The sequence below is a fragment of the Serinus canaria genome, chromosome 7 (assembly GCF_022539315.1).
Source record: "Serinus canaria isolate serCan28SL12 chromosome 7, serCan2020, whole genome shotgun sequence".
Classification (NCBI taxonomy): Eukaryota; Metazoa; Chordata; class Aves; order Passeriformes; family Fringillidae; genus Serinus; species Serinus canaria.
The window spans coordinates 20,296,925-20,311,002 of record NC_066321.1 but is presented as its reverse complement, the minus strand read 5'-3'; the positions used below and the strand labels follow the sequence as shown (position 1 = coordinate 20,311,002).

The 14,078-nt window shown below is 44.6% G+C and overlaps 1 protein-coding gene across 3 annotated transcripts in view; it reads right to left on the bottom strand.

Moving 5' to 3' along the window:
- MAP3K20 (mitogen-activated protein kinase kinase kinase 20) overlaps positions 1 to 14,078 on the bottom strand; it is a 92,048-nt gene that overhangs the window by 395 nt on the left and 77,575 nt on the right. The window contains exons 17-21 of one of the 3 annotated variants that reach the window (XR_007778021.1): positions 10,236 to 10,352; positions 8,592 to 8,666; positions 7,402 to 7,552; positions 2,673 to 3,135; positions 486 to 609 (exon numbers count right to left, since the gene is read on the bottom strand). Coding sequence is in view for 2 of the 3 variants with exons in the window: in XM_030241035.2 (XP_030096895.2) it covers positions 2,465 to 3,135; positions 7,402 to 7,552; positions 8,592 to 8,666; positions 10,236 to 10,352 (1,014 nt within the window). In the remaining variant the exon portion in view is untranslated. Of the gene's footprint in view, positions 1 to 427; positions 610 to 2,183; positions 3,136 to 7,401; positions 7,553 to 8,591; positions 8,667 to 10,235; positions 10,353 to 14,078 lie in introns of those variants that run through there. The other 2 variants (XM_050977090.1, XM_030241035.2) reach the window with 2 other exon arrangements.

Sequence of the window (14,078 nt, the reverse complement as noted above, 5' to 3'; positions counted from 1 at the left end):
ATCCTAAATAAACAAAACATGGCTCCTTTCCAAAGAGCATTTCCTGAGGCATAGTTGCCCAAGACAGTCTGATTTTACACACTAGGTCTTCTAGCTGCATGTTAGTAAAACATGAAAAAAAAAAAAAAGGCTCAGCTTTGTAAAGTACTGGGGGTATGTGTGAAAATGTAAGCACATTTTTATTTATAATGTATTATATCATCAAGCTAGGGAGTACCGACATTAAAAGTGTTAAAAAACAAGATGAAAAACTAAATCTTGCTTTTTTTTTTTTTTTCACAAGTTCACTCACTGTAGCTTTAACCAGCAATGCTGGTACAGCAGAAGGATTTCTAATCAGTCACTAATGCATGATTGTTTAATTTTAATGGGCATGATCAATACCATCCGCTCCTTCTTTAAATGCTAATGAACACTTTAATACAACAGATGTGGACAAACAGTACATGGCAGATTAAAATTAGGCACAGCATTAAATAGCTTACAAACAGCAGAGGAATCCTGCTGGACATCTTGACGAACAACCACAGACAGCTGATGAATGTAGAACTGCCACCACCAGCCCACAGTATCTCAGGCTTGTACAGCTACACCGCCATCCTGATCACCCTAGAAGAGAAAGGTGACTTTCCAAACTCCTGCAATTTCTTTCTTAGGATTTGTGCAGGCCCAACTGTGATTCCTGAGATGCATATCCAAATTTTAGTAACACAACACATTCTGAGCAACTACTCTCAGTTGGTATCTTCCAGCCATTTTGGTCATGGCAAGAAATGTCAGGGAAGGATCTCCAACCTAGACAAAATCCCAGTCCCCTGCTTGTGACAGAGAAACATCCAGTGCTAGATTGTCCATGTCCCTCAAATTAGTTGTCAGGCTCAGTAAACCAGGGTCAGAAGCTGCGTTACTGACTAGCTTTCAGCCAGTTTGAAGCCATAAGAAAGTGGCAAACTTTGTTACCAAAGGGCATCACATGCAGCTGAATTAACTTCAAGGTAAAGCTTCTATTTATTCTGCTCTTAACTGTTGTCAGAGGAAAAGGCACTTGAGTGACAGAAATCCAAATCCTGATACCTGGGTGTCATTCATGTCTTGCTCGATTGGTTTTGGTGGATCTGTCCTGAATTCATGAAATGTGAGTCCCAGTTCACCCTGGTAGGTACTGGAGACCCACCCCAGGGCTCAGCCCTCACTGGGGCTGTGGCAGTCAGAGGAAGGAGTGGCCTTTGTGTAGAGCAGGGACTTTACATGTCCTTTAGACCATGCAGTGACAGGGCTATGGTGACACACCCTCACCCTGAGCAGGTGCTGTGCCAGCAGCTCTGCTGGCATCGCTCACCATGCTGTGCCAGCAAGGGATGGGTGGTGTGCAGCACCCTGTTCAAAGGCACCTCTAATTTACGGTTCCATGGCTTTCAGAGGGTACCATGCATTGCTTTGGGTTCAGCTGCCTTTATCTGTTTCTTCCTTTTTTTCCCTCTTGCATCTTGTGAAACCCAAACTTTTTTTTCTCCTTTTTAATTGCGTGAAATCAACTTGGAGTGAAAAGGCCACGAAGAAACTTTCTGACGCCAACTGAGTCTAAGCTGTGTCTTTGTTCTCAGCAGAGCTAAAGACCACATTAATCAGAAACTTTGCTGACCTTGTCTTTACTACCTGAATACTGAAAGACAAAAGCGACACAGTCTGGCCACATTTAAAAATTCAATTAAAAAATACCAGCTGCACTGGGATAAATATTATTATAGACCTCAGTGGGGTTAGTTGTAACTATGATAAAGGCAATGCCTTCTTCTCACTTTATTTTAATTTTTTTTTCCCCAAAAGAATAAAGCCTAGTTTTTGATTCTCCTTCTGATTAAGACAACTGTGTACGTGACAGAGTGTGCTCAGTAGTGTTGGGTAACTAACGTTGGGGCTTTTAATAAGGAACAAAGTAAGAAATTCCTGAGAAGGGATGGCAAGCTGAACGTGGAGAAGTGAAGCTACTAAAGTGGCCCTGAAGAAAAATGTCCTTGTGTCCCTTTTTTTTCAGACTATGCTGAAATATATACCTTCTTCCTATCGCCCTGGCAGAAGGAGACTAGACAAGGGGTGAGAAGACCCTGCTTAGAGCTGGACTCGGCTTCTAGAAGCAAAGTGAGGTGAGGAGAGAGGTAACAGCACAAGGATGAAACTGAGCCTTTCATTGTGGCACCTGGCTGTGCCTTATGGATTTTATTTTTGAAAAATTAAGCAAATGAGTGGATATCCAGTCAGCTGAGAACACGAGCAGCTAAACAGAGGGGAAAAAACCAAATTAAATCCCTTGGTGCTGACAGTGACAGGAGGAGAGGCGGCAGCTCTCCCTGTCTGCTGGCAGACCCCAGCCAGGTGGGAACCAGCTTCGGTGCAGCAAATTAAATAGGAGCAGGCATATCTTCTCTAGGTTGAACGTTGGGTTAAATAAAGGGCCAAATTCCTCTTAGAACGTCCTCCGGCCCCGCCAGCTCCCCCTGGCTCTGTCCTTTGCCGGCTTGCCGGCGGCCTGCCTGTGGGGTTTCCTTGCGTGCTGCACCTTTATCCACCCGCCCTCGCTGGCTCTGCTCTCCCCGTCGCCCCTCCTGGGCTCGCTGTCACCCTGCGGGGGCATGCCAGGGATGGCCGAGGGCTGTGGAGCGGCGCGGGGGTACCTGCGGTGCTGGGGGGCGGCTGGCACAGAAGTCCTGCTGGGCCGCGCCGAGTGCCGCGAGGGCACCGGGGAGCCGGTCCCGCTGCGCCGCCCGTCCGAGGAGCTGCGGGAGGCAGCGCTGTGCGAGCCGGTCCTGCCTTTGCCAGCGGACCTGTCCCTCTCTGAAGGGGTGTCAGAGGCCGTGCTGGAGGCGCTGCTGCCTTTTGAGTTCAAGTGCAGGTTGGAAAGGTTTCTCATCAAACTGTGTGACAGGGGAGAGGAGTTCCTCGAGTGGCTGATGGATGTGAGCTGCTGAGTGACGGGAGCGCGCGTCCTCCTGACGGCCGCGGCGTAGGAGTCCTGGCTGCGCAGGTAGGGCAGGTAGTGCGTGACCGTGCTCGGGCTGTGCGGGTGGCCGTGCTGGAGGGAAATGGCTTTTGCGAGCTGCTGCATGCGCAGTGTCTGCATCCACTGACTGTCAGTGCCTGCCAAGGGAAGGGAATCAGAGTCAGCTTTCTGTGAATCGATGGAAAACCCCTCTCAGGTTTACCGAAGGAGTGAGGTTAGGTACCAGGGTTTCTCTCAGAAGAACCTTGAACCACCCTTCCCCTCCCAGCCTTGCAGCAAATAGTCCTCGACTTGAGTATGCTCAATGTTATGGTTGAATGTAATGTTGGGCTTTTAAAATAGCGAGTGATACAAATATTTCTGATGCCACTGCAGATTACGGAGCTTAGACTAGAAGACAGTTACTGAGCCATCCACTTGGCAGTTCAGGTGGGTTCCCACCCCCAAGTGCCTGCTGGTAATTTGAACCCAACCTGGTTTTAAACATGCCCTGTGATGCTCTTGGTAACCTCAGCAGATTTCTCCACAGCTTTCATTAGAAAAGAGCCTGGAGACCTCTGGAGCTGACACAGAGGTCACGCCAAGGTACCAGTACTGCTGCAACACTGCCTTCCAGCTGCACCTCTCCCATCTGGCACAGTCGTGCTGTTCACAGCCCAGCACAGAGAGGAAGCAGTGCAGAGCCAGTGCAAATCCCAGCTGCAGCAGCCACATTCACCTCCTCTGCCTCCAATTTCTTTTCAAACTGTTACACATCATAAAAAAAACGGAGCTACTTTAGTTGTTGTTGCTACTACAAATTCAGAATTCAATCTACTTTGCATCCAGCTTCATGCAGAAAACTGACTCTGTATGTGGAAAAGTCAGTGAGGCATCCAGCTTCAGCCAGGCTGGCTCAGACAGTGCTTAACTGTGAGCAACTCAGGGTATTACAGTTCCCTCTACACCTACTGTCACAGCCCTGGGGTTGTAACAAAAGTTGTAGCTTTCAGAGATCACACTGAAGTGGTTTTGAAAGTCAGTCCTGTGGTTTCCATGAAAGCCTTTAGCAAATACAATAGCTGTAAATTTTCCATTTGAACTGCAAAGGCTGCCTGGTTTGCTACTTTGTGGGTAGAGCAGAGAACAGGAATTCCTCTTATCTGAGGCCACAGCTCTGGCCAAAGACCCATGGGGAGCAGCTAAAATAATTTTGTTCTAGAGAGATTTGAATTATTGAAAGATTGCTAATATCGTTCCAACAAGAAAGCATAACCCTCTCTGCCTCTTGCTGGAACACTTCACTGACCATGGGGAGTTTTGTGGGAGCTGGATAGCAGCTCTGTCCTCATTAGGATCTCTCCTGTTAAAATGTAGATGATCTCTTCCACTCGTCTTTTCCCCAGACTTTGTTTGAATCCAAAGAGATTTAAATCACTTCAACTTATTGTCAAGTATGTCAAAAGGAAACTGTCTTCCCTGTCATCGTGTGTATGTCACTGACACAGCAGATAGCTCCACCTGCACTTAGAGGTGAACCTCCTTTCACAGAAAGACAGTTGGGAATTGCCTCCTCTGCTTCTTAACCTCCTTGAAAGTCATGGTTTCAAAAGAAACATGCATGCCAAAATGTACTGGCTAGACACTATTGCCTCTGCCATTCCCCCGTGCCCTCCAACCAAGGCTGTGGATCACAGACCTCATAAACCTGGAAACAGTAGGCTCAGGACTCAAGTTTGGATCTTCAGGTGTTATCAACACTCAGGTGGCCATCACATGTGCTATGGGACTAGTGCTGATCTCCCTGAACAAGGGGGTCCCTTCAGGCTGCTCAGTCCTTGCTCCTTAAGCCAACAGGAGCTGCCAGCCCAGGATCCAGCTGCCCAGCAAGGATCTCCCAGTGAGCCCTCTGGGGCTGGGAGAAGGGCTTCTTGTGCCTCTCATGGGCTGGGGGGCTTCTCCCTCACGTGGTCTCTGAGCCACCAACTCTGTACACTGAGTTATGTGCTCTGTGTGGTAGCCCACAGAGGTAGCTATTGTAGCCTATTAGACAGGTATTGCCCTTACCTTTGTGCTTGGATTTGGTGGTCTTTTAAACCTGGGATAGGTGGTCTGGTAAAGAAGACAGGCCAGAAGGTTTGCTAGAGCTGAGGCACAGCTTTCATGCTGGCTGGTAACCCACCTCCTTTGAACAGTGCCTATTCAATTGGCTGCTGACAAAACATTAGTGCTTCCATGTAACTCCTCCAGTGTGCCAAAGGGACAGACAAGCTCTCCCACCACTCACTGAAAAAAAAGCAACCATTTGGGTTTACAGTGGCTGAGCCAACCTGTGAAGATACACACCACACTTGGTATGGCTGCAGGGCTCATCACCCCAAAACCAGGGTAACCTCTATCTGCAAAGCTCATCTGGAGTAAAGATGTATCTTTTAGGACAAGTTCTAACATTATAAAATGCAATTGTGTTGCAAATGGATCACAGTTGCTTAGGAATAAGCACACCCATGTTATGCGTCTGCAGTCCAAACCCAGCACCTCTCAATTCACAGGGCCATTCTCCTACAGTTGCCAGTAGTGTAAAAAAATTGAGAAATTCCTCCTCTGCTCACTGGTATCTTGTTCCAGCTCCTGTACTGCCCCTCAGGTGTCCCAACCCAAACATTTCTGCAGCCCTGCCGTGAACTCAAAGAGAAAAACAGCTTGGCTAACAAACATCTTTACAAAAACAACAGCAAGTCTTAAAGGCAGAACTGTGCTAGAGTCAACTGAGATGAGAGTGAATCTGTCAGCAGAATAAATGTTCTAGGAAATGAAAACTGCCTTGTAGAGCCCACTGCATTACTAAACGTATCTCGCTGAACAAATTAAGCCCCAGAAGCCATAACAAAGACCATTCCAGAAGTCAGACAGTGATGAGCCAGGGCTGGCTCAAATGGGCAAGCTGAGCTGTGGAAGAAGAATGCTGTGGGAAGATTTCCACAACTGCTCAGAGAAGAGCAGGATGTCAGGAGCACTTGTGTCTGCCAGGCTGGCAGTATTGTACTTGTCAAAGCAGTGTATCATCCACAGGGAACTTTTTGTCTCTGAGGCTACAACCCCAGTATGTGAGTCCCCCTGCAAGAGCACGGGCCAGAGCAAGAGCACTCACACATCTCTAACAGGAGGTGCCCCTTGTCCAAGCACAACACCTGTGCAAAGCTGCGTGCTGGGGGGCTAAGGGCGGGAGGGAAGAGCTGGCCAAAGCACTCCAGCTGAGTGTGAGCTTATCACCATGGACCATTCCAGCCTGCTTCCCATAGGAGCACACAGGGCATCCCCCTCACTCTTCAGAGAGAGGCAACAGGCAGCTCTGCCAGGGGGAAAAATGGATCTGATGGCCACCAACGTAAGCAAGTTAATCAGGGACATCGAGACTGGAGGCAGCCTGTGCTGCAATGATCATGCATTTTTCTTGTAGTGTTTGCAGTCCTGAGGGACATGGGTCAGGTAGTTAGGCTCATGAATTTTAGAAAACAGACTTCCAGCTCCTCAAGGGCATAGTTAAAAGGATTCCCTGAGGACAAGGGAGTGGAATAGAGCTAACAGATCTTTAAGGAAGTCTTCCATAGAGTGCAAGAGCTCTCCAGGAGGAAGAAACTGGGCAAAGAAAGTGAGAGACTGGTGTGTCTGAGTAGGGAAGTGCTGGTAAAAGCAAGGGAAAAAGCAAATGCATGGGAAGTGGAAACAAGGACAGGTAGCCTGGGAAGAGTATAGACATGAACTTTGATTGTGTAGGGATGTAGTGAGGAAGGGCAAAACAAAGCTGGAACTGAATCTGGCAAGGGATGCAAAGAATAACAAGAAGGGTTTCAGCTATGTTAACAAAATAAGAAGTTCAAAGAAGGTGTACCCCCCTGAAAACAGCACTGGAAAACTGGTAACAACAGATGGGGAGAAGACTTCATCTCAATCTTCAGTGTCAGCCTCTCTTTCCACACCTATCAAGTCAATGGACAGCAGGATGAGGACTGGGAGAGAAAAATGCTTCCTGATCTTAACATCATTGGACAAAGGAAGAGCTACAGATGTCATTTATCTGGACTCCTGAGAAGTTTTTGACATGATCCCCCCCAACTGCCTTCTCTCTAAATTGGACAGAGATGGATTTGATGGCTGGACTGTCAGGATAAGGAATTGGTTGAATGGTTGCATCCAGAGATCAACAGCTCAGAGTCCTGTGTACATCAGGTGGTGTCCCTGAGGGTCCATAGTGGGACCAGTTATTTATAATCTTCATCACTGACACACAGAGGGATTGAGTGCACCCTCAGCACACCTGCAGGTGGCACCAAGCTGAGTGGGTGACATGCACTGACTTTTTGCTGTCCTCCCCATATATGCCCTGCCCATGTCAGCAATAAAGTTCACAGGTGGTGACTCACCTGAGTCAGACCTGCTCCGTGAATTCCCCTCCGAATTGGGCAGCGAGGTCTGGATCAGGAGCTGTACTGCCTCAACCTCATCCTGTGCTTTCAGCTTGCTCCAGCAGATAGCCTGGATGTGCCTCGTGCTCTTGGGAGCTCTAACATCACTCTGCTCAGGAAGGACACAAGTGTGAGGATGTAACATCAAACAACACACAACACACTGAGCTCCCCTGTGAGGGAACTTCCACTAGTGCCTGGGCAGCAGCAGTTGTTTCAATATAGAGCCTGTTTTGCAAAACCACTTAGCTAGTTCTCAAATATTTTTAGACTCTAGATAATTTTGGCTGGTACTTGTGATTATTCTAAAAATGTGGTAGTGAATAACTGCTTCAATTCTTGTACCCTGCGGAGGAAAGATCTGAAGGCCTTCCTCTAAAACACAAAAATACATTTTACTAGTTCTATTAATGAGGATCAAATATGCACTGCTTGCTGCTAAAAGAGGTAGGACTAAGGTATTTTTGCAGGGGGACCCCCAACAAAATTTTCCTGGAGTATCCTTCAGTTTGCTGTTAAGGACTTATGACTCCTGTGACTCCAAGTGAGAAACTTCAGCCTAAAAGAAAGCTACCCCTTCACTTCTGGGAAAAGCAAGCAAGGTCCAGGATTTCCCCATTGCTCCATCCCTGCCTGAATGCTTGGTCAGGAGAGAGCTGGAATCTCATTTATTAACCTTCTTCTGACATACACAGTTAGTCTTTATAAAATCACTATTGAAAGTAACTGCAAACTTTTTTTACAAAACTAATTTCTATCACATCAAATTGAATTCTGGGTTTTATTTTATCTTATTATTGATTTCTCTTTTTTTTTTTTCCCTCTGTTTCTTTCCCGCTCTCTTAATTAGCACATCATTGAAAAGAGAAAACCCAGCCTCTTTAAATAATGCAAACAACACTGACCATTACACTTCAAGCAAAAGGAGCTTTCATCCTTGGGAAGAAGAGCCATCCCAGGCAGCAGCCTGAGGCCATTGTCTCTGTAAACTTCATTCAGCTTTTGCTCTGAACTTTATATTTTACAACAAATTACAGGCTGCTGAGAACGTGATTATACGATATAACAAAGCCAGAGGATGTTATTTCCACACCTCCTGGGTAGGTTTTGTCTTGGATCAACTATTTTATTTGTTTCTTAGAGCTTACCTCATATGTAACAACACATTCTACAGACTGGTGCTCTTCTATGCCCACAATCCATTTCTCCATTACAAACGGTGGCTGGAAAAAACATGGTGGGAGTTTTGTAAGGTGCTCTTCATCTCCCAACTTGTTTCTAAATCACCCAAAAGGGATTTACAACATTTGACTCTTTTCATTCATTCCTATATTGTTAACATCAATACTTTCCTTAAAATTCTGTGAGACAAAGCAATGTAATTTTGAAATATTTACTTCCTGGTTTACTGAAAAGAGATTTCCATACAGAACACACAGCAGATGAGACAACATGGAATATTTTCAGGGGGGCATGAACCTTTTTCAATTTTGTGCATGTACACTTTTGCTTCTGCTAGATTTACAGAGGGAAAGCAAGAACAAGTATCTAGAGATTATCAAAGCAAGAACAAATATCTAGAGATTCTCTAAGATATTTTTTGACAAATATAAAAATGTTGAAGTATGTGAGAAGTTAATGTTACTGTATCTAGTCGTTAGTTCATTTAACTTCATGCCTTTTTTAAAGGAAAATTTGAAATGTCCAAGATTAAAATTAGACAGAAAACTGATGATAATAATAAGAACAGTAAGAATAACAACAAAACAAACAAACAAACAAAAAAAAAATCACAAGTGTTGTTCCAGAAACCACTAACCAGAAAAACAGTTTTAGCATTAATTAAATATTAGAATATTTTTTGGCAAATACACCTATATCACATTTTCCTTAAAATTCTGACTGTTGACAATCTGTTTTTCATTTTTTCCTTTAAAAAAATGACTGAAAGTTTCCCCCCCAGTTTTACCACAAAAATTCACAGTTAAAAACACTCAAGAGTTTGGGTGTTTTTGCCAGTGCACATTAGAGCAGCACTTTAATTGGCAATCAAGCTGTAAATTTTTTTCAGTTAGAAATTTATTTTGTTAGCTATTATCAAATGGAGCATATTAATAAAAACAAACAATTAAAATAATAGCTAGCAGAATGCCCTCTGCATCAACAAAACTTCTGTTCCTTAGGGAAAAGCAGTTGAAATGCTTACTGGTAAATATTTACAGGCAGGTTCTGACACAGGGTAAAATGCTCAGTGACAATGAATTGCAGATGTTCAGTGCTGCACTGTCTGCGATGGGTTTCAGTCTTTGTAATTCACTGGTGCATGAAAGAGTGAGTTTTAGAACCAGATAAAAGTTCTAAAACCACAAAAAAAAAAAAAAAAAAAAAAAAAAAAAGAAGAAAAAAGAAAGAGAGAAAAAAACCCAACAAAACCCCCCAGACAAATCACATGAGGTTTCTGGAACATTTAAATTGGTTTCTTCTCTTGAAAAATAAAGCAATGTTTGGAACATTCTTTTCATTAATAAATTCAGAGGATATAACATGGAATTAAGACAAGAAAATATAAATTAGTTCCTTCTCTTATTTGTCTATTGTAAACATTATTGTCAGCTTAAAGGAAAACCAAAATACCTAACTCCTATTATGATACAATTCTATTTAAAATGTGCATTTTATTTAAAAGCTGTCAAGAGATTGAGCTTCTGCAAGCACAAAAGTCGACTGCTGTGGTATTTTAATGTCTTTGTTTGAGATCTGTGAATTCGTGAAAGCTTTAAGGCTGTAAATACCTTTGTCATCTTTAAAATCTCTACATCAGGTAGGTTAGTGTTGAATGTCACATCTTTTATGTAGGTTATTGCAATTTCATCCCCGTCCATCTCCATGTACATTTTCCATTTACAATCCTATGAATAATAAAAAAAAAGAGGGCTGGATTGTTAGAATACAAATAGGAAAAGAAAACCCAACAACAAAACCCAAAATGAGACAAAACTGAAAGCCGAAACAACCGAAATCTAATCCTCAATATATGAAGGGAAGAAATAACCCAGCAAGAAAGGTAAGGGACGTGTACATATTTTATACATGTGTGCAGTACAGAGTTGATAATGGAAAACTCTCAGTCTTCTGGTTCCCTCTTCTCTCAGCTCACCCTGTGCCACCATGACGGGTCTGGATGTCTTCTGAGGTGTGGTGTCCCTGAATGGCCTCACCTGGACAGACAGCCTGCTGGAGCATGTGGCTTGGGACCTCAGCACACCCCAGGGCAGTGGAGGGATGGGGCAGTGATGGGAGCCATCACCTGGGGTCACAGTCAGAGCTGGCAGCCAGGCACTAGGACATCGTCCCAGTGAACCCATTGGAATAAATGACCAAAGTCTGTGCAACACCTTCAAGACAATCACTCAAATAATGGGCAAAAGGATGAGCTTGTTATCACAGCTCAGTTATTTCAGATACTGAGAGCCCAGCAAGGCACTGAGCACCCTCAACTTCTGCTTGCCTCCAACTGCATTATTGATTATAAAGAAGCTCAGCTAAGAAAATAATCACAGTGAGTCTAGTAAATCACAGCAATAAAAGGTATGCTTAAACAATCCCCTGAGCTGAACAGTGACAACAGGCAGCATCCTGCAGGACATCCCACATGGACTGAGGGAGGCTCCCACTGGGGACCAGAGACTGCCTGTCCATGGTGCAAACCAGGCAACATTTGCTGGTCTGCCCAGCAGGTGCTTTGGGGATGAGATACTGTGCAGTGCACATAGCTCCTCCAAAAATCAGTCCCCTGAAGGATCCCTCTGCCACTGAAGCAGTGTGTCTCCACTTCCACACAGGAAGGAGGGAATCTTCCCTTCACAAGGACAGAAGCTCCTCCAGATGTGCCAGGGGTTCAGGGGTCTGTGTCTGCCACATGCCATCTGTAAGGCAGGTGTGGGCTTCAGCGCTTGCAGAAGGCAGTCCTCACCTTGGTTTTGCTCAGAAAATCTAAAACTTTCAGTGGGGACACAGATGGACACACTTAGGGCCATGGGCCTGTGTAAGCAGTAATTTGCACATACAAACATACAGCAGCCTAAAAAGTATCCGTTTGCACAGGTGATTATCTGGTGTTTGCATGTGCATCTCTCATAAGTGTAATGTAGGAGCTCAGCCCTCAGAAGGCTCAAAGCTTTCCATCACACACTGAATTGGCAATTCCAAATTAAAAGAAAATTGAAATATAATCATTTCTGAACTGCAACAAGAAATTATTTATGACAGCATTTGACCTGTGTGTCCATCTGTCTGCTCTGAAAGCTTTCACATTTTACAAGCATAGAGACCATGTGAGTTGGTTTTCACACTGCCCTGGTGTGAGTCTGAGTGATGGGAACTGCAGTTCAGTGGTCAGGGCACCAAGTTCAGTTTCCAGTTCTGCTACTGGCTTCCTGTGCAACCTGATCAGGTGCTGAAGTCACCCTGTGCCTCCATTTCCTCATCACAGACTGTATCTCCTGGCATGTCTCTTTCTGCCCTGTTTTTCACATCTGTGAGCTGAGCCAGGGCAATGCCTGTCCTGCCCCAGCAGGTTTAGCACTGTGCACCAGCTCTGACATGAGCAGGGCACGTGCTTTGGAACAGAACAGCAACAGCAAAGTGAATTGTCTCTGACTCCTCCTCATCTCTCGAACTGTGCTTCTCTCCCTACCCAATGCTCTTGCTGCCAGACTTTTGTGCAGGAGATTCATGCTAGCGCAAATCAAACCTGAGGTTAGAGACAAGATGCTTGATGACATTTTTAAGTTTTACAAAAACACCTGAGCCAAGGAAAGAAAAAAGTATCAACATAAAGTACTATCCTCCAGTTAGGTCATCATCTCTTGCCATCTCTGAGTAATACCAATGCCAAGCACTTGAGTGCTAGAGCTGCACCTCATGTCAGGGCTCCCATGGCCTCCTGACTCAGGATTTTGGGCTGTGCACTCACATTTCCCTGCAGACTAGATCTGACAAATATGATCTCATTTTTATGAACAAAATAAATCAACCAACCACCTCTAGAGAAAAGCTATGTACATCCAGGGTCTGGCAGGGGGTGGGCACTGCCACTGCCTGTCCCCTTGCCAGGATCCCTCTCCATGCAGTCATGGATCAAACTGCACAAACACTGCCTTCCCCAGCTCTGAACTCTATCTTCAGAGAAACACACACTCTCCTGTCCCTCAAATACAGGCCCCAACCTTTGGTCCTCTTTGGAGCCCTCTCCAGCCACACTGTGCAGATACCAAGACACCATACCAGGATACCCACTCTGGTCCCTCAAAAATACAAGTCTCATTTTATTTGGAAAGGTTTTCATTTTGTGTTATTAGAAAACCTTTACTATAAAGGGGAAAGGGAGAATGAGAGAGAGAAGGGGCAGATAAGGAGAGTGAGAGGCAAGGGGGTGTTGTGAGGGAAAAGGAAAATATATAAAAAAAGAAGGAGGGAGGGAAGGAGAGAGGGAAGGAGAGAGGGAGGGAAGGAAGGAGGGAAGGAAGGAGGGAAGGAAGGAGGGAAGGAAGGAGGGAAGGAGGAAGGAAGGAAGGAAGGAAGGAAGGAAGGAAGGAAGGAAGGAAGGACAGGAAGGAAGGAAGGGAAGGAAGGAAGGAAGGAAGGAAGGAAGGAAGGAAGGAAGGAAGGAAGGAAGGAAGGACGGAAGGAAGGAAGGCAAGGAAGGAAGGAAGGAAGGAAGGAAGGAAGGAAGGACGGAAGGAAGGAAGGAAGGAAGGAAGGAAGGAAGGAAGGAAGGAAGGAAGGAAGGAAGGAAGGAAGGAGAAAAGGCAGCAGGCAGGTGGCTTTAGAATCAAGGCACTTAGCAAATATCTAAGATCAGTAGGTGGTTACTTGTCTTACAAACCTAGTAACCATTCTGTTCAACCACACAGTAAATAATGCCAGATTTGTTTGCTGCAGAAAGAAAGGGACATATTTCCCTGTTTTCCAATGGAGTTCCAGGTTCTTTTAATAGGAGATGCTCAACCATTTAAGCAAAAATTTGGCTAGAAAAACCAAGCATATGAATTTCAATTCTTTGATGAACTACATGTAGCCATATGACTTCTTAGAGCAAACTACATTTAGTGCCAGGCATACGTGGGAAAATATTTTGGAAATGGCTTGTTCAAAGTGTCTCATTGACAGATATCCTTATACAAGTCCTTCAAAGAGACTTCCCTGGATATACTGTCATTCAAGCATTAAAATACCTCCCAATATCTACCTGCTTGATTTTGATCTAAATAAAAAATTTCATCTTTTTGTTTTAAAAAATTATCTAGTTTCAGAACTGAAAGGCACAACCTGCAAAACTTTGTGCAAAAACATTTCCAAATAACACTTTGACTAAGCCAATAAATCAACAGCCTCTGAAAATTACTGTACAAAAGAAAAGCAAATCACACATGTATTTGAGCTGCTTCTTCTCAGCTTTGAAACAGGAAGTAAGAGCACTTTAAAAATTAAGTCTCCAGCTTACTGTGGTGACAATACTCCTTTAACCCCCTATGCGTTTATGTCTGCAAAAAAAATCTGAAAGGGAAATGAAAAAGATCAGGCACAGGCTCCAAACAGCAAACACACATCCTGCAACAACAGCTTAAAACCTT